This window comes from Anomaloglossus baeobatrachus, chromosome 5 (assembly GCF_048569485.1).
Source record: "Anomaloglossus baeobatrachus isolate aAnoBae1 chromosome 5, aAnoBae1.hap1, whole genome shotgun sequence".
NCBI classification, from domain to species: Eukaryota; Metazoa; Chordata; class Amphibia; order Anura; family Aromobatidae; genus Anomaloglossus; species Anomaloglossus baeobatrachus.
The window spans coordinates 188,288,977-188,308,053 of NC_134357.1; the positions used below are offsets into that span (position 1 = coordinate 188,288,977).

At 45.1% G+C, this 19,077-nt stretch overlaps 1 protein-coding gene across 1 annotated transcript in view; it reads right to left on the reverse strand.

The window, feature by feature from the left end:
* The window catches only part of LOC142311037 (heparan-alpha-glucosaminide N-acetyltransferase-like), a 1,039,195-nt gene that overhangs the window by 855,315 nt on the left and 164,803 nt on the right, over positions 1 to 19,077 (reverse strand). Inside the window, exons 5-6 of the mRNA XM_075349039.1 lie at positions 16,093 to 16,162; positions 15,638 to 15,701 (exon numbers count right to left, since the gene is read on the reverse strand). Of these exons, the coding sequence (XP_075205154.1) occupies positions 15,638 to 15,701; positions 16,093 to 16,162 (134 nt within the window). The remainder of the gene's footprint in view (positions 1 to 15,637; positions 15,702 to 16,092; positions 16,163 to 19,077) is intronic.

Sequence of the window (19,077 nt, forward strand, 5' to 3'; positions counted from 1 at the left end):
GACACGGCTAAGTTCTTTTAGTTGCATTCCATCATGGCATGGATCTCCAACAGAGACAGGGGACACACCCATTCCCGAGATGTCGAGACGTCAGGCAGAAGATTGATGGTACAGCTGTAAGGTCCATTAGGTGGCGAAACATCAGCCTCCCTATTCACATATGACATCTGCAAAGGTATGGCAAATGGTGGGCAGATTTGAAGGCACAGAACACGGAGTGCAACACAGTCCAACACAGTCCTCAGTCAAGCACGCAAACGGTCAACCAATCAATAACAAGTACATGAAGACGCAACCATGGAAAACCCAGGAGAACAGAATTCACACATCTGAGTAGCACGAAAAGCAACATTTTTTGGCATGCCAGGCTTCAACCTCCAACGTGACTGGCAGCGCAATATCTTAGGCTCCACCAAAAGCAAACCATCCATGTTGTCAATATTCAGGGGTTGATCTAACTTTTATTTAGGAGCTGAATTGTAAAAGCCAAATCCTGACTGACAAAGTTGGCAGCAGATCCAAAGTCTAGATATGCTGCCGCTGAAAGAGACCGCTCTCCCCAAGAGAGGTTAACCTTGGTCAATAGATTCGGATGGCATTACCACCTAGAGTCATCTCTCAAACCAACCCTAGGGGCTGGGGTTCTCCAGGCCTTGCTGGACATTGACTGACATAATGCCCTTTACCTCCACAGTACATGCACACATTCTCTCTAGATTTTCTCTGTTGTTCTTGTACGGAAAGTTCGGCTACCCCAACTTGCAACAGCTCTATATCAGGAGGTATGGCCTGTAACAGCAAGGGGTGAAAGAAGGTGGAAGCCTGCCTCAGTGGTTCTAGCACACGAGAAGGTTATTGATTCTGTTCCTGGCCATGCTCGCAGCAACCAAGGTCAATTCTAGAAGCCAGGTGTATCAGGTCATCCAGGGAAGATGGTAGATCTCTGCCTGCCAATTCATCCTTAATATGACTGGACAGGCCATGCCCAAAGGTTACTACCAGGGCTTCTCCACTCCAATCCAGCTTCACAGCTAGGGTATAAGAGCGTAAAGCATGCTGAGCTACCGAGTATGCATCCTGTCTCAGAGTCAAAATGGACGAGGTAGCTGAGGAGGTGCATCCAGGAGCATCAAAGACTGCTTGGAACATCTGTAGAAGCCACCCTATATTGTCTGGACCTCTACGCTCCCATATAAGATTTGCCCAGGTGAAGGCTCAACAGGCCAGGAGAGAAACCAAAATAGCAACATTTGATCCAAAGGAAGAAAATGAGCATAGAGATTAAATGTTAACTGGTTAACAAATTGTTGACTCTCATTGGGATCTCCATCAAAGCGGGACAGAAGTGGCAGCTTAATCTCAGCTACACCACCAGACACTGGAGCCTTCGGAGGTTTCCCGGGAGAATCAGCAAGTCCAGAGGAAGGATGACAAGACATGGTAGTGGCGCAATTCAAGGTAGAAACCGAGGTGGACAAATACTGCATCTCAGTAAGTAGGATTAAGTGCCTGAATAAGCAGGCCCAGACACTCCTGCTGCGAACGGACTTCGTCATACAGGATTTGCACATTTGACCTTGCATCACTGAGTCCCGATCTGTCAGTGGGGTACATGGCATGATTGTAATGTCACACTGATGGGTATGGATCCAGTGCACCACAGACCAAGCTTACCCTGGAGGGGTGGTGTGTCCCTGAGGGTCCAATCGCCACAGAGGTACTGTACCTAAGCCAGAGGTGTTGAACCCCATCCCTGGTAAGAAGGAGCACACTGACCACAGTACACACACACACACACACACACACTCTTAGTATAGCTACTCTCCATCAGGCCGTGGTTAGGGTGAGTTGCACTTTGGGGAGAGTACAGTCCCGGAGCCAGTCTGGAGGTGGGGTTAGTTAGTGGTTGGACACTTAGAACGGAGTATGGAGAAGGAAAGTGAAACCAGACAGTTGGAGTTAGGAGGAGAACGAAGGAGGAGGCGGAAGGGAGAGGTCCTGGGGTCTGGAGCCAATGAGCTTGTCCTAGGACAAGAAAGGAAGAAGGTGTCTTAGAGTCATGGATAGTGAGCGATCCATCCGTGGATTTGCATCCACATCAGATACACCAGTGTTGCGGAACTAGGCTGCAAAGGGGACCGGCCCTTAGACTAGTGGAGAACTACAAGACTCAGCTAGCAAAACTGGAGGTTAAGGTAACTTCATGTGCCGAAACCACAACTACACGCAATTCCACTGTATGTGAGACGCAGGGCAGGAGGGCAAAACCAGCGTAGGAAGATGACCAGGAAAGGACACAGAAAGGTACACCGGTCTTGTGCCTCCAAATTACCTGGGGGATCGACTGGATTCCATCACTGCAGAGCTCAGCACTACAAGGGCAGCATTTGACTGGCCGTGATAATTTGGAACTGACAACTGTGAATAAAGAACTTACATCTTGCTGTGTCCTGGACTCATTTGCCTGCACCGCCAGCCCTGCGCTGTCCCAACATTTCACTGGCTAACAACTGCCTACGGTTGCCCTGGGGTCCCAGCTCCACCTGTGTGGAGCTGTACCATCTCAGCTGCATCACCATCTGCCCCAACGGTCCCGTATAAGCAGCGGCGGCCATACCTGGCCGAAGACCACAGGTGGTGTCACGATTCATCATCCCATGTAAATATCCCCCACCCGTGACATCCCAGAACAGAACCGCGGCCCGGTTACGAAAGCCCCACGGCCCTGGTGGGGCAACCGCGGCCCGGTTACCAATGCCCCACGGCCCTGGTGGGGCATGTCAGGGGCATGAGAAAATGTCTACCAGTTTTTCACTAGAGCCGCCAAAGTTGAGTATAGGCTGGGCTGCTGGTAGACACCAGGTATCACTCCAGAGCAGTCCTTTGGGATTTCCGTGGCTGACTGGAGGGTCAAAGCTGTGGGACCGAATGGAAAAGCTGTGTGAGGCTCAGCCTACTGGCCTTACACAACAGGGAGAAGAGAGATAAAAGTAGTGAGTAGCAAGGCGCTGGGAATGTGAGCGTGTTACCATCATGACATTGGGTAATGGTTAGGCAGTGTAAAATTAGACTAGACAGTATTGTCAAACATCAAATGTATCACAAGTGCTCTTGCTCGATGAGAAATTTGACAAATTTTAAATTGTTTACTGTAAGTTTACATCAACTACTAGTTGGCTTTTTTGAAGACGAAATTGTTAAGATACAAAGCCGAAGTATACTAAATTTGGCATATTTTAAAAGCACATTAATCACACTTCCTTTTCTGGACACGTTTTAATGGTGTCTAGTGGGGTGTGATAATGTATCTAAGACCTTGTTGTGGAGCGTGGCTTATATGATTGGGATTAATTTGCGACAGAATTCCTCAGCGTTTTTATGTTTTTGTAGAAATGTTCATAACACTCATAAGCTCAATGTGAACTCTATGTAGGGATAAGCTCCAATACATTCTAGTTATTCGATGCACACAGGCTGATGGGCAATGATGGAGCCAGTAGGATGGCTAGCATGATAATTCTGTCTCCATGCATGTTAGCAGCACAACTCCTGTTTACACCAGGCAATGTGTTTCAAGTAATGATGATTTTCATGTATATAGAAAAATCAAATAACACAATTAACAATTGCTTAAGGCTAAGTTCACACTTCCGTTGTTTTGCATCAGTCACATGCGTTGCTTGACGCATGTGACTGATGCGTTGTACAACGGATGACAACGGTGACAAAGAAAAGAATTTCTTTGTCGGACTCCGTTGTGTGCGGGGGCGGAGTTCGGGGGGGCGGAGTTCAGGGGGCGGAGTTCGGGGCGGAGTTCGGGGGCAGAGATCGGGGGCGGAGCTGAGGACGTCAGTGCCATGGTCTGCATGGCTGGGGACAGGTGAGTGAGTGAGTGTGTGTATGTGTGCATGTGTGTGTGTGTGTGTATGTGTGTGTGTCTACATGCGTGTGTACATGCGGAGTGCAAGAGTGGGCGGAGCGCGAGGGGGCGGAGCCAAGCGGAGCCGTGGAGCTGAGGATCTTAGTGCCGCGGGGACTGCAGGGCTGGGGACAAGTGAGTGTGTGTGAGTGTGTACACATGCGGAGTGCGGGAGGGGGCGGAGCCGAGTGGTGAAGTGTCGGCCTCCTTGCACACTGTATCCATGGTAAATATCGGGTAAAAGCAAAGCACTTTTTGCTTGGTTACCCGATATTTATCTTGGATACCAGCTTAGCGCGGCTCCCTGCACCCGTAACCACTGTAAATATCGGGTAACTAACCAAAGTGCATTGCTTGGTTACCCGATGTTTATCCTGGTTACGAGAGAGCGCATGCGCAGCGAAATCCTACGGATCGCGCTGCTCAAAAAACATTACATGCTGCGTTGCAAAAACGACTGACTGCGACGCAGCGGATGCAACTCAGCATCATCAGTCACAATCTGTCACTAGTAGAAGCCTATGGGGAAAAACGAGGATTCCTGCAAAATATTTTGCAGGATACCGTAATTCCTCAAGGCTACGGATTGTGACTGATGCAAAACAACGGAAGTGTGAACTTAGCCTTACTTATTTGGTAGGTGATTGCCGACATGTTCATAACAACAGATAAGCAGGGACAGGTTTTCCTGCCAACACTTGTTCGACCATTACACTTTATAGTGAGGCTCCTTGATGGAATTGCTTTATTTATCTGATGTGACATGCCATGAGCCCAGGACTAGAAAAAAACTGAAATTTATGGAGCTGCATAAAGTTACTGAAATTATTATAGAAAATCTAGATGACATATATAAAGCTGTAAAAATGGTGTTAAGTATTAACCAATGAGATTCCAATGTGTTAAATGTACTGTATATACGGTAAATATTGGCTTTTATATGTTATTTGTGTTGAATCTGCACTTTGCTTTTTATGCTTAAAGAATATTGAAAAAGACCCCAAACCAACCTGTATTATTATACTGATTGAGCCTTGAAATGGTCTAATGACCAAGACAAGAGACCAGTATCTCTGCCATGTAATATCTCATGACCAAACTCAATTGTGTCTGTCGTGATGAATGACAGAGGCTTGCTGGCTAGTGGTCTGATTTCATTTTACCATTCCGTTGCTATCTAGGCCAGCTGGGCTATATATTCCTGCATGCTCTTTGGACGTCATTTGTCATTGGAATGAAGGGACTCGGTTGATTACTACAGACTACAGCTTCTCAGGCCCAGGATTCCTACTGGTGACCGTACAATACAAGAGCTGCATTTCGTGACAATATGTGTTTACTTTGGAGAACTGCCATCAAGCACAAGAAAGATTAGAAAAAATAAGGAAACCTCTAACTAGGCAAACTAGCCATTCTTAGTCATTCTGGATTCTGAGAAAGTTGGGGAATTAATAAAAAAAAAAAAAAAGAAGAAACAGGACAAAACACAAATGGATAAACAAAATCAGTCCAAAACATATTTTAGCTCTAGGACACCATCAGTGGATTTGTTCTTTTTAAAGATGTGATACAAATAAGTAATGCATTTTAAAATCACAACTTCATAGTGTTACAATAGATACAATAGTGGTCAGATAACACAAAATATATACACTGTGTAAAAGATGAGGTGAGGAAATCCAGAATACGTGAAAACTTAGTATCACAAAGGACAATGGTAAGTTGTGAAATTATAGCATTTTTTAAAGGGAACCTGTCACCAGATGTTTGCTATCTAAGCTGAGAGCAGCATGATGTATAGACAGAGGCTTTCATTCCAGCATTCGGGCTGTACAATGTAGCTTCTATAAAATCAGAGATTTTCACTAGATGGCTACTAAACCAGCTGCCATGTAGTTTTCCATATTCATAAGCTTTGCATAAACCTCCTCCTCATACACACACACACACCCCTCACCACTGATTGGCAGCTTTCTGCCTATGCACAGTATAAACTGCCAGCTGGCAATCAGTGGTGTGGGCAGAATTATACAGAGTACAGCATACAGAGAACTAGAAGATCTACAACAGATAAAACAATTATTTATCAAACCTGCAGTTTGCAGTACAATAAGTGATACATTGTTGGAACTAGGGTAGAGGCACTGCATTAATGGCCCCCTGATAACATCTACACAAATTAAGTTGGGTGGAGCATGGCAATCACACAGTGGCATTGAAATAGAACATATTTGTCATGATCTGACTGTGGGATAGCAAGGGACAAGGGATTCCTATGCAGTCCCTTACGTACGAAACCGTTGACTATTCCTGTCCCCCGGATTACCCTTGATGGTGGAGACACCATAGTCCTGTGCCATACTATACTCCTGACTAAAGCTGATCTTTCCCCCCCTCCACCCCGTGAAGGAAGGGGCAGGAGTGTGATGAGACAGACATGGATAACAGAAACTCAGTCACACTGCACACTCACAGGAATAAACAGTAAGACACTGAAGAGAAAGAGCAAGAGAAGTAATGCAGCAGTAAAAGGACAACAAGGATTAACAACGCAACTGCATACTATGATAATAAACCTAGACAAATCCACCTCTCCAGACCAGGTATAGTCAAGCTATAGCTGGCATCATAAAAACAGTGCAGCCATATATAGGAGGAGATTGAATGTGACTGTCTCTCCTATAGCATGTAACCAAGGAGACTAACAAGCAGTAAAGGAGAGATTAACTCTTTCTAGCCTGCCCATAAACCATAGGTCTGTGAGTCGATGTGCGAGTGTGCCTGATCTGATCACAGATATCAGAGAAGTTAGCAGGCAGAGTGCAGGAATGTGACGTTTCCCCAGATCCTGATGCCGCCATGAGTGTTGGTGATGCCTGCAAAAACCTCCTTGTGACAATAGTCTGGGTAAAATGGTAGAAAAGAATGAGAAAAGGCCAATATGCTAAACACCTTTGTCAGTATTTATACTAGAAAATCCCATTACAGATCACATGATCGCAGATACTAGAAATTCTCCAGTAAATATCAGCTTTTTAACCCAGTAGGAAGTGTGGTGCCACCTCAAAATTACTAAAGTAGACAAATAACCAGGCTGGGGTGCCATACACCCACGGGTACTGCAGGAATTAAGTAACATGGTAGACAGACCATTATTTCTAGCATACACAGATTCCATAATAATAGGGTCTGTACCCCATGACTGGTGTATAGCAAATGTGGTGCTAATATTCAAAAAGGGACAAAATCTGAGCCTGGAAGTTATAGGCTGCAAAGTTAACTTCTACTGTGAGGAGGTGAGCTCTAGGGCAGTGCTGTGAATATTATTTATCTGGTCTTTTCAAATACGTTAGATACAGTGCCACATAAAAGGTTGGTACATAAAATGAGAGTAATGAAACTAGTGCAAAATATTTGTAAGTGGGATAACAAATGGCTCAGTGATAGGAATCAGAGGATGGTTATTAATGGAGCACACTCGCACTATGTCACAGTTAACAGTGGGGTCTGTATTGAGAACCCTTCTCTGTAACATATTTATTGATGACCTTGTATAGGGCATATAAAGTAGACTTTTAATATTTGATGATAATACTAAACTCTTCAAGATAATCAACAGAGAGGAGTATATTTTAATATTACAGAAGGATTAATATAAGATTGAGGCTTTGGCTGAGAAATGGCAATTGAAGTTTATGTAGATAAATGTAACATCATGCACTTGGGTACAGATAAGAAAAGTATAATTATATAGTAAATGGTTAAAGAGACTCTGTCAGCAGGTTTTTGCTTCCTGATCTGAAAGCAGCATAATGTAGACAAAGAGGCCCTGAGTTCAACTATGTATCACTTATGGCGGCTTTGCACGTTGCAACATTGCACGTGCGATGTCGGTGGGGTCAAATCGAAAGTGACGCACATCCGGCGTCACTTTCGACATCATAGTGTGTAAATCCTAGATGATACGATTAACGAGCTCAAAAGCGTATCATTGGTGTAGGCTCCAACTTTTTCAAAATTACGCTGCCGCGACAGGTACGTTGTTGTTCCTTGTTCCTGCAGCAGCACACATCGCTGTGTGTGAAGCCGCAGGAGCGAGGAACATCACCTTTCCTGCCGCCGCCGGCTATACGGAAGGAAGAAGGTGGGCGGGATGTTTACATCCTGCTCATCTCCGCCCCTCCGCTTTGATTGGCCGCCTGCCGTGTGACGTCGCTCTGACATTGTACGACCTGCCCCCTTAGAAATCACAAGATATCGCTGCTGCGACGGGGGCAGGGACATCGCAGCATCGGCTTGCGATGTCGCAACGTGCAAAGCCCGCCTTACATTAGTGGCTACAAAGCGCAACGTAACTGCATGTAATTACGCAACATGCGCACATAGCCTAATAGTCAAAGGGGAAATGGAAAGAGGAGAGAATTACTGCTGAAATCTGGACATCGGGGCAAGATTTTATCTGGCAGGACATCTCCATTAATTACATTTTAAAGGAGAAAATTGACAAGTGAATTTGCAAATCATTCACAGCAAATAAATACAAATCACTTGAATTATAGTCTTATTTTTCCCACATCACACTTCCTTCTCGTTTCCTTCTTTAATGAATAAGCAAATCAACACCTCATACACGACACTTTTATTCTAGGAACTGTGAGGGGTTTTTGTACACAAGAAAATATCTATTATTTTATGCAGTAGACAAAGCGGCTTCTGCTTTTCTGTTACTTGGCTTCAAATTCTCTGCATAGACAAATGTTTATCACGAAGTATATCTGTCTAAAGCCACCAATATGTGGAGCTATCCGCATTCTAGAAACCATTATTATTATAGCAGTCTGCAGTAAGCTCATCAGCATGTCTTAGTGGTAATGTGGCGCCCCTGAGTGTCAGGTGCCACCGGGTACTGCATCTAACCACGGGATTCCTGGAAGACCAGTGCCGGTAAATAACATTCAAACACATACATCCATGCCCTTTTTACCAGACTGAGTGACAGGCTAGAGACGGATTTGATGGATGGTCACCTATTGGTCGGGACTTATCCAATCCGTTAGTCAGACACCTGGGAGGAGTAGGGGGCTAGTCAGTGCAGTGGACAAGAGACGGACATCTTGACATTTAGTGAGTTGGACAGAAAGAAAGTCAGGCAGACAGTGGAAGTCAAAATTAAGATCGACAAGGCACTCCAAAATGGATGCAAAAAGGAAAACTTTATTCAAGATATAGAACAGTTCAAATATTGCAAGATGTTTCGATCAACATCCTTCGTCAGTGGAATTGAAAGGAATAAGTATATACAGACAAGAATACAAAAGTTAAATCAAAATAATACAAATGCTGTCCGTCATTACAGTAATATCAAATTTTCAGAACAGCTGAATATAATTGAGATCAAATATGGCATATTATGAATGAAAAAAATGTTCAATACAGTGAAAATATCACAAAAACTAGTTATGAGAGACTAAAGGGGTTTTTTTTTTGCAAAAGTAACGAAATGTATTATTATTATTATTATTATTATTATTATTATAGCGCCATCAATTCCATGGCGCTTTACGTATGAAAGGGATATACATACTAGCGACAAGTACAATAATCATAAACAGTACAAGACACAGACAGGTACAGGAGGATAGAGGTCCCTGCCCACGAGGGCTCACAGTCTACAAGGGATAGATGAGGATACAGTAGGTTAGGGTAGAGCAGATTGTGCGGCGCTGCATCAGACTGAGGGTTACGGCAGGTTTTAGGCTTGTCGGAAGAGGTGGGTCTTCAGGTTCCTTTTGAAGCTTGGCAAGGTGGGCGAGAGTCTGATGTGTTGTGGCAGAGCATTCCAGAGTATGGGGGAGGCACGGGCGAAATCTTGGATGCGATGGTGGGAAGAGGAGATGAGAGGGGAGTAGAGAAGGAGATCTTGTGAGGATCGGAGGTTATGTGTAGGTAAGTACCGGGAGACTAGGTCACAGATGTAGGGAGGAGACAGGTTGTGGATGGCTTTGTATGTCATGGTTAGTGTTTTGAACTGGAGTCGTTGGGCAGTGGTGAGCCAGTGAAGGGATTGGCAGAGAGGAGAGATCGGGGAGTAGCGGGGGAACAGGTGGATTAGCCAGGCAGCATAGTTTAGAATAGGTTGTAGGGGTGGAAGACTGTTAGAAGGGAGGCCACAGAGCAGGAGGTTGCAATAATCCAGAAGGGAGATAATAAGGGCATGTATTAGGGTTTTTGCAGCTTCTTGGGAAAGGAATATACGGATCCGGGAAATATTTTTGAGCTGGAGGCAAAAAATCTGTAAGTTTGGCATCATCTTGATTGTATCAAGCCGCATGATACAGATAATGTAATTTACACTAAAAGGGGAATAGTGAAGAGGAAATATAAAAAAATCAATTTACTGTTTATTTGTTCATTTTGTCTCTGAAAAGAGTTAATAAAAATTGATCAAAAGTCACACATGCCACAAAATGCCATGTACAGTATGAAAGCCACAGCTTGTCACATAAAAAAGCCCTTCAACAGCTGCACTGACAGAAAATCCTGACATTTTTAACTTTAAGACCCAAAAACAAAAGATTAAATTTGGTATCTCCACATTCATACTGACCCACAGAATAAAGTTAAAACTTTAATATTGATGCATGGCAAAAAGTGTAAAATTTAAAGTGCCATAAAACAGCAGCAGAACTGTTGTTTTTGTGTGTTCCTTACCATAAAGAGTTACTAAATGTTTGTTAATATGTTAGGCTACTTTCACACTTGCGTTGTGCGGCATCCGATGCAGTGCATTGTGTGACGCATGTGACGGATGCCTTGCAAATAGTGTGATATAAAGGCAACGGATTCCTGGGAAATATCGTGTTGCGTTACGTTTTCTAGCCGCGCGAGAGAGAGCCCATCATCACCGCACACGCAGGCACTACCGCACTCATCATCACATACATCCTGGCACTACCGTCCCCATCATCATCACACACCCTGGCACTACCGCACTCATCATCATCACACACATCCCGGCACTACCACACTCATCATCATCACACACATCTTGGCACTACCGTACCCATCATCATCACCGCACACGCAGGCACTACCGCACTCTTCATCACACACATCCTGGCACTTCCACCCCATCATCATCACAGCACACGCAGGCACTACCGCAATCATCATCATCACACACATCCCGGCACTACCGCCCCCATCATCATCACCGCACACGCAGGCACTACCGCACTCTTCATCACACACATCCCGGCACTTCCACCCCATCATCATCACCGCACACGCAGGCACTACCGCACTCATCATCAGCACACACATCCCGGCACTACCGCACCCATCATCATCACACATATCCTGGCACTACCGCACCCATCATCCTCACCGCACACGCAGGCACTACCGCACTCATCATCATCACTCACATCCTGGCACTGCCGCACCCATCATCATCACGGCTAAAGATGAGCCAGCCTCTAAAGGCTCAAGTTCGGTTTGGTTCGTCGAACGGAGGCCGCGTTCGAGTTCGGTTCGGCGAGCCGTTCGACGAACCTCTCGAACCCCATTGAAAACAATGGGAGCCAATCACAAACACATAAAAACACATTATACATGTACACATACAGTTAATAAACATTGCCATTACACTTACCGGTCCCAGCGACGCGTCCTGAACTCTGTCTCCTGCTGCTTTTCCTTCCAATAATCGCTGCATCCTCCCGGTAACCAGTACTGATAATAGGACCTTCCGTGACGTCAAAATAGCCATGTGACTAGTCACGTGTCTATTATCTCATTGGTTACAGACTGATCACATGACTATGACGTCATGCTAGATCCTGTTAGTGCATCTCTCCGGTAAGCGATGCTCGTTTGAGCATGTCCTTTTACTGGCAAGATGCTCTGGCACATGATGGGCTTCCCCGTCCATGCATGTCGGCGCTCTTTACAGAGTCAGCGCACGTGCAGTGACTAGCTGTCACAGCCGGTAAATAGCGACACCGGGAATCACGTGATCGGAGCACCATTGCTATGGTAACCCGCCTGTCAGCGATGACGTCACCGCTTACAGCCAGCAGTTTCTGATCACTCACGGAGTGAGAAGACTGCAAAGGAAGCAGCAGCGTCTTCCTCCCATGCAGTGCTGTCTGATGTAGCAGAGCTGCATGTGTTAAAGGGGAAAGAAGACAGAAGAGCTGGATTGTGGAGGGTTGACAGGGAGTAATAAACATCGAGTCTCTAAGTGTGTCTGTGTATTTATTTCTATTAAAGTATTTTTTCTTTGTGTGGTGTCTTTTTTTTAACCCTTTATTGGAGATTCTTAAAGGCCAGGTCAAACTTGCCTGACATTAAGAATCTCTGGCTTAATACTAGTGTCGGCTTCCTGCACACGTAGCCAGGGTAAATATCGGATTACTAAGCAAAGCGCTTTGCTTGGATACCCGTTATTTACCTTTATTACCAGCTTACCGCAGGCTGCCAGCGATGGCTCCCTGCATACTGTAGCTGTAAAAAGCCACGCCTTTGGTGATCAAACCATTCTCGAAATTAACTCGAACTGTCGCGCTTTTAGCAAAAAGCTCGAGTTCGATCTCGAGCACCCCCCAAAATCACTCGAACATGAAATTGGCAAACCTCGAACATCGCTCACCTCTAATCACGGTACACGCAGGCACTACCGCACCCATCATCACCGCACACACACAGGCATTACCCCAGTGACGTTCCCGCTGACAGCGTGACTCCAGTTTCTGTGTGGAACTTACAGGAGTGGCGGTGTTCTACTGCTGCTCCTGTCAGATTCATGTAGCAGAGCTGGATGCGTCGCGGGACCTCGTGTGGATTATGCCGGACCTGGAGGGGTATTTGAGGATTTTAATAAAGTGGTGAAAGAGGTTGTTTTTTATCTTTTATTCCAAATAAAGTATTTTTTCAGGTGTATGTGTTTATTTACTTTCACTTACAGGTTAAACATTGTGGGTGTCTCATAGACGCCTGTCATGATTAACCTAGGACTTAGTGGCAGCTATGGGCTGCTGCCATTAACTCCTTATTACCTCGATTGCCACTGCACCAGGGCAATTCAGGATGAGCCGGGTAGAGTCCCAAGACCGTCGCATCTAATGGATTCGGCAATTCCGGGCGGCTGATGGCTGATATTGTTAGGCTGGGGGGCTCCCCATAACGTGGGGCTCCCCATCCTGAGAATACCAGCCTTCAGCCATGTGACCTTACCTTGGCTGGTATCAAAATTAGGGGGGACCGCACGCCGTTTTTTTAAATTATTTATTTATTTATTGTACTGCACGATATAGACCAGCCCACCGGCAGCTGTGATTGATTGCAGTGAGACAGCTGTCACTCAGCGTGGGGGCGTGTCTCACTGAAACCAATCATAGGCGTCGGTGGGCGGGGGAAGCAGTGAATACTAGTTGGAATAATGAGCAGCTGGCATTTTCAAAAGAGGAAAAGCCGCCGGAACTTTGTGACAACTGTGCAGCGTCGCGCCCGTGATCGGTGAGTATGAGAGAGGGGGGAGAGGGGGGAGAGAGACCATGAGTGATTTTAAATGATTTCGATCGCTCTGCTGGACATGCTGAGTATGCTCAGTAGAACGTGACGGAATCCGTCAGCGGATTCCGCCGCTTAGCGCATAGCGGCGGAATCCGTCACTATAGACAATCATTATACACCTTGGTGGATTCCAACAGAATCCGTCAAGGTGCGTTATTTTAACTACCCAAAAAACACTACATGTAGCATTCCCTCCGCTCGACGCTGCATCAAAATAACGATGCAGAGTCGTCCAGCAGATGAAACGCAGACACTTGCGTTACAGTGCGTTGTCAATACAAGTCTATGGAGAATAACGTTAACGGACTGCACTATTCTCCATAGCGGTGGATTGCGCTGAATGCAAGTGTGAATGTAGCCTTATTGTGACGCTCTGGACTATTCAGGTCATCACAGAGTTCTGCACGCTCTTTCTCTTAGTGCAGGATTCAACCCCCCATGGTTCTGGATCTCTATTCTGCAGTACTGCCTCCACCAGTATTCACAAATCCTAGATACACCTTGCACCACACCTGTCAGGCACACCAGTGGGCTGCTTAAGCAGGAATAGGGCCGCCCACCTAGGTGTCAGGCAGGGAGGTGGGATGCGTCAAGTCAGAACAGTAGTAGCCCTCAAGCTGTGAGGAACTCTGGGGGTTGTAGCTCCCTGGGGAGAAGCAGACTAGGTCGCAGATGGTGGTCTGGACCTAGAGGAGTCGGACCCCTGGTCGCAGGGGATTGAGGCTAGGTGCCTGGGACCTGTCTTGGAGGACGGTCAGCAGCCTGGGACTAATCACTGGTCCGGGACCAAAGGTACGATGGGGTACACGGACCTTAGGTCAGGGAGAAGCTTCAGGCAACCCAGCAATTAACCTGCGGAGGACAGGATCTTTATGAACTGTTACCATGAAGCTCAGAGATTGGGGGCACTAGCGCAATGAGAGGAATAGGGCTTTCCAAACAAGTGGCCCACTGAAATCCCAAGCGTGAGCCCCTGAGAGGAGGCTCCTTCATTTAGCCACAGTGGGGAGCGGGGTCCGGAATGCTCCAAGCTGATGGGCCACAAAGGACACTCTAAATTCTGTGCCAGGAGGCAGGTCACGGACCACCAGGCAGTGCTGCAGGGACGGGACCCGGACGAGCTCCCCTCAGGAGACAGCGGCAGTCAGAGACTTGGTTTACCCTGTTGTCAGCATCTGCTTATTTGCTGAGTGACTACCAGATTAACCCCTGCAACCAGCAAGCCTGCGCTCCCCCTGCACCCCACACCACCATCCAGAGTCCTGGGGTAATCCCCTACTCGTGGAGGGTCACGTCACCTAGCTGCCCCACTCTATCACCCCGGCATCCCAACGGCAGCGGCTGTACTCCCCATTACCGTACACCATGGGTGGTGTCACAAACTATATAAAACCTCCTGTAAATACCCCCCTCTTCATTTGAGTGTGGCCCCTAGCCCCCGGGTCCGGAGACCCGCAAGCCACAAGTAATCATCACCCCCAGATCCTAGCGATTCGACCGCTGCAGGGGCAGCACATTATATGTACCCGATAAATGATGCCACTGACAAATACAACTCATCCTGAAAACTACAAGCTCTCTCACGGCTGTGGCCAAAAAAATATAAATGTTTTGGCTCATTCAACATGACAATAAAAATGTGCATAAAAATAGTCTGTCACAAACATCACAAAGAGCTGTGATGCCAAGGGGCTAATATTCAAAAAAAAAAAAACATGATTACAAACATAGACAAACTGTGGTGTGGAACCAAAAAAACAACAATTGTACACCAAAGCCTGGAACCAATGCATCAAAAAAAATACATGATAATACATGTACAGTACATAAATCATAACCATTATTATATTGCACAACCTATCAGACCAAATGAAGAAATCACCTATTGTCAATCAATTACCTTTTCTTAAAAAATATAATATGATAGACTGGATAAAATGTATAAATGAATTAATGTTCAATGAGTCACAGTCAATACTTGTAAAGCCAAGAAGAAAAAAAAAGGGTAATGAAACCCAGAGCAAAACTGAAAATGTTCCTCTCCAACGCGCGTTTCGCTTTAGCTTTGTCAAGGGGTAGGTGAGTTAAAGGTCCAATCACAAAACTAGTACTTGATTAAAAATGTAGTTGTTTTGTACTTACATCTTTCAACTTATAGCCCATCTTCTTTTTCAGTTCTTTTAACAACTTGTGAGTACAGGCCAACCTGTAAAAGTAAGCATCATTTTACCATTAGTTACTGCATGACACACATAAATAAAAATAAATATAAATGCTGTGGATTAACTTAACAGGTTTCAGATTTGTGTAATTGCTGCCATTGGAGCAATGAGTGTGACACTGAAAATAAATTAATGGCTTCAGATGCATTACATTTGTGGCACATTATTTTCTGTGGAGAGTACAAGAACACATAAATTGGGCATACTGTATGACGTTTAGCTGCTTTGATTGCAGAAAAGCTAATGCTTTTGTTGAATTTGTTCTCCTGACCACATGATCAGTAAACATGAGTCTACCTTCTGCCTCTAGACATAGTCCTTACAATAATAATATCTGTGGAAAGAGATAATATAAATGAATAGTATTCTCAGTACCTGAAGACATAAGCTGTGAAGTAGTACAATCCCCAAATGCACAGCAGAGAGACAAAGGCAACCAGCAATGCTGCAAAGAGAAAAATGCAAAAATTTGTAATAGTCACCAAACATTATATTCCTTCCATCTTCGAAAGTCTGGTACAATATATCTGTTTTTCTATGCTCGTGGTGAGTTGCTGAACTATCAGTGTTCTAAGATTGGACAAAGAACTTAACTTTGTCCTCTATAGTGAGAAAGTTCACGGCAGCGAAAGCATTTGTTGCAATCGAGGCCAAGCAAATTGAAAAATACTAGCTGTGTCTATAGTTAGAGTGCCCTACACTTAAGGCCTCTGTCACACGCCCGTGAAAATCACGTGTTTCACAGACGTGTCAAAGATGTGGATTGTCCTCGGTGTGCCGTGTGTACGGATAACACATGGAGAACGGGAACTTCAGGCTCACCTGTCCCTGGCGTCGCTGTCCGTGGTGCTGATCTTCAGTCTCCAGCCCTGCCGACTCCCCGCTGCTGCTGCTTCCAGGCCGCAGTGAAGTGAATATTAAATAAGCATTATGAGCGGCGGTTGGCAGCAAGTGACAGCAGCGGCAGAGACAGCAGGGCTGGAGAAGGTGAGTAAAGGTTTGTTTTTTTTAAAAGACACATGTCTTTTCGATAGTGCATGTCACATGGAACACATCCGTGTGGTCCGTGTGTGTTAAGTGTGACACGTTTGCGTTCCGTGTGACACCCGTGATGTCGGAGAAAAATGGACATGTCGGCTTATGGAGCACACGGGCACACGTAAGTACGGAACGGACACACGTTCAATGCAAAAATACTTACGTGTGCCCGAAACTATAGGAAAACATATGTCAATGTGTGCCCGTGTCTCCGGTACGTGAAAAAACTGTCCATACACGTACCGGAGGTACGAACGTGTGACAGAGGCCTCAGATAGCTCTCAAACACTATATATCCTTCCTCTCCCACAAACATGAATATTCAGCTTGGCCAGGTATCTTTTCAGTAGGGCGTGAAGAAAGAGCCACTATAGGCATCATCTCATCTCCCATGGAATCAAAAGGATAGTAGTCACCTATCGGGAAAGAGTCAGGATGCCCCCATACAGATATTGTCAGGTTTGGCCATATTTTAGACCCCACACACATCTAATGTTTTGGGGACCTTTAGTCTGCATGTGTTTCTTTAGAATCAGGAAAAAATGATAGATATCATTCCGATTGTTCAGAATATTATTTAATAAATATGTGTTCTCTTTGGGTACGGTATATTCAATCAAAAATCCTGAAAATGCAAAGGCAACTGGTGGAAGTACATGTGGTACTTGTTGCTGATTCAAAATTGTTTTTTTATTGGGAATACGATATCTACTAAGATGCTGTAAATGTATCTGTCTCACAAAGGTTAAAGGGGGGGTGCCCTATCGTTTCTTTGCAGGAGCGCATAGTTCCCTAGCTATCTGTCTTCCAATTGCTGGTGGACAACTATTCCTGAGAAGAGATGAGCAGCCCCTTGAAAGTTAGGTTCTGCGGTTTCAGCCAGGCTTTAGATAAAGTTCAGTTTTGGACTTGGACTTCACCTGAACCCTAATGGAAGTCACTAATTGGGCAGTTAGAGTCTGCGCCCACATGCAGCCAGCCATAAACAGATCACTTCTGGAGGAAGGTAAGCAGGGTTTTAATTTTTTTTTTACTTGGTGCACACTACATCCGATCACACTGTTGTTACCCCCAGTGTGAGCCGTTCAAACACTGCAAGCGGCTCGCACTGGGCTGAGCACCGAGCGTACCTGAGCACAGTGATGCTTGCACGTGTGGTTTGCATATGTAAAGCCCCAAACTCCGAATCTGAACTCTGTTTTTTTGTAAGTCTGTGTGTCGGGTTCACTCATCTCTATTCATGAGCAATTGGTAGTTCTGAACTGCAGCATCATCACTAAAGATGATTTAAGTTTGGTTCGGCAGGCTCAGCCAAACTTTAGATAAAGTTCGGTTTTGGACCTTGACTTGACCTGACCCCAGTGGAAGTCACTAAGTGGGCAGTTTGCGTCTCCGCCCACATGCTGGCAGCCATCAACAGAACACATCCGGGGCAGAGTTGACAGGGTTTTCACAGATTTACTCATCTCTACTAATAACAAAGTTATGAATGATTATTTGCAGCATGGCATGTCCAACAACCTGAATCAATTAAAATCTGCACTTGAATGAAGAATTCTGCCAAGGTTACTGATACAAAGTTGGTGATCCTTCAGGTGTGATGTAAAGCCCAGATTGTGAAGAACAATGAAATATGATGTTACACAGCAAAGAGCTATGTTTAATCCTAATACGGAATACGATTAGTAGTAGTAGGGCCAGACCACACATCCAATTGTAATTGCCCCATAGTTTTGCTGGTGAAACAGCTCTTATCCTGCAAAACTCAAGCAATTCTTTCCCAAGTAATCCGAAAACCTCAGTGTTGTTGGCCTGATTACTTACAGCCGCTATACACATAACACAAGTGGGAATGATCATTTCAGTAAACAGATTTCTGGTGGAAGCAAATTAATTCCTAATTAACTTGACATTTCCCCAAAGAGCAGGTAGTATACTTTTCACAGTAAAATAGTGTACTTATTATATATAATACTTAGTGCATGTATTTCACAATGTATTGATTGTGCTCATCAGGAGGGCAGCCAAGCTTCAAATGTGTTTTTTTTTGCATTGTAAAGTACAATGTCAATTAACGTCCCATAACGAGATTAAGCAGCTTGTAGATGTTTAATTAAAAATCAATGATGCCAAGACAAGATTGTCTCTTCAGAGCTAGATTTGTTTTCAGGCTGTGGACTGTCAATGTTTCTGCCTCCAAAATCAGATAAACATCTGAAAGGTCAACCTGAACATTTTATCAGTCAGTGTATAAAATATCCTGTAAGACAGCACCCAGCCTGATCTTAAAGGCCACCAAGCCTCACTTAGCTGTTAAGGTAT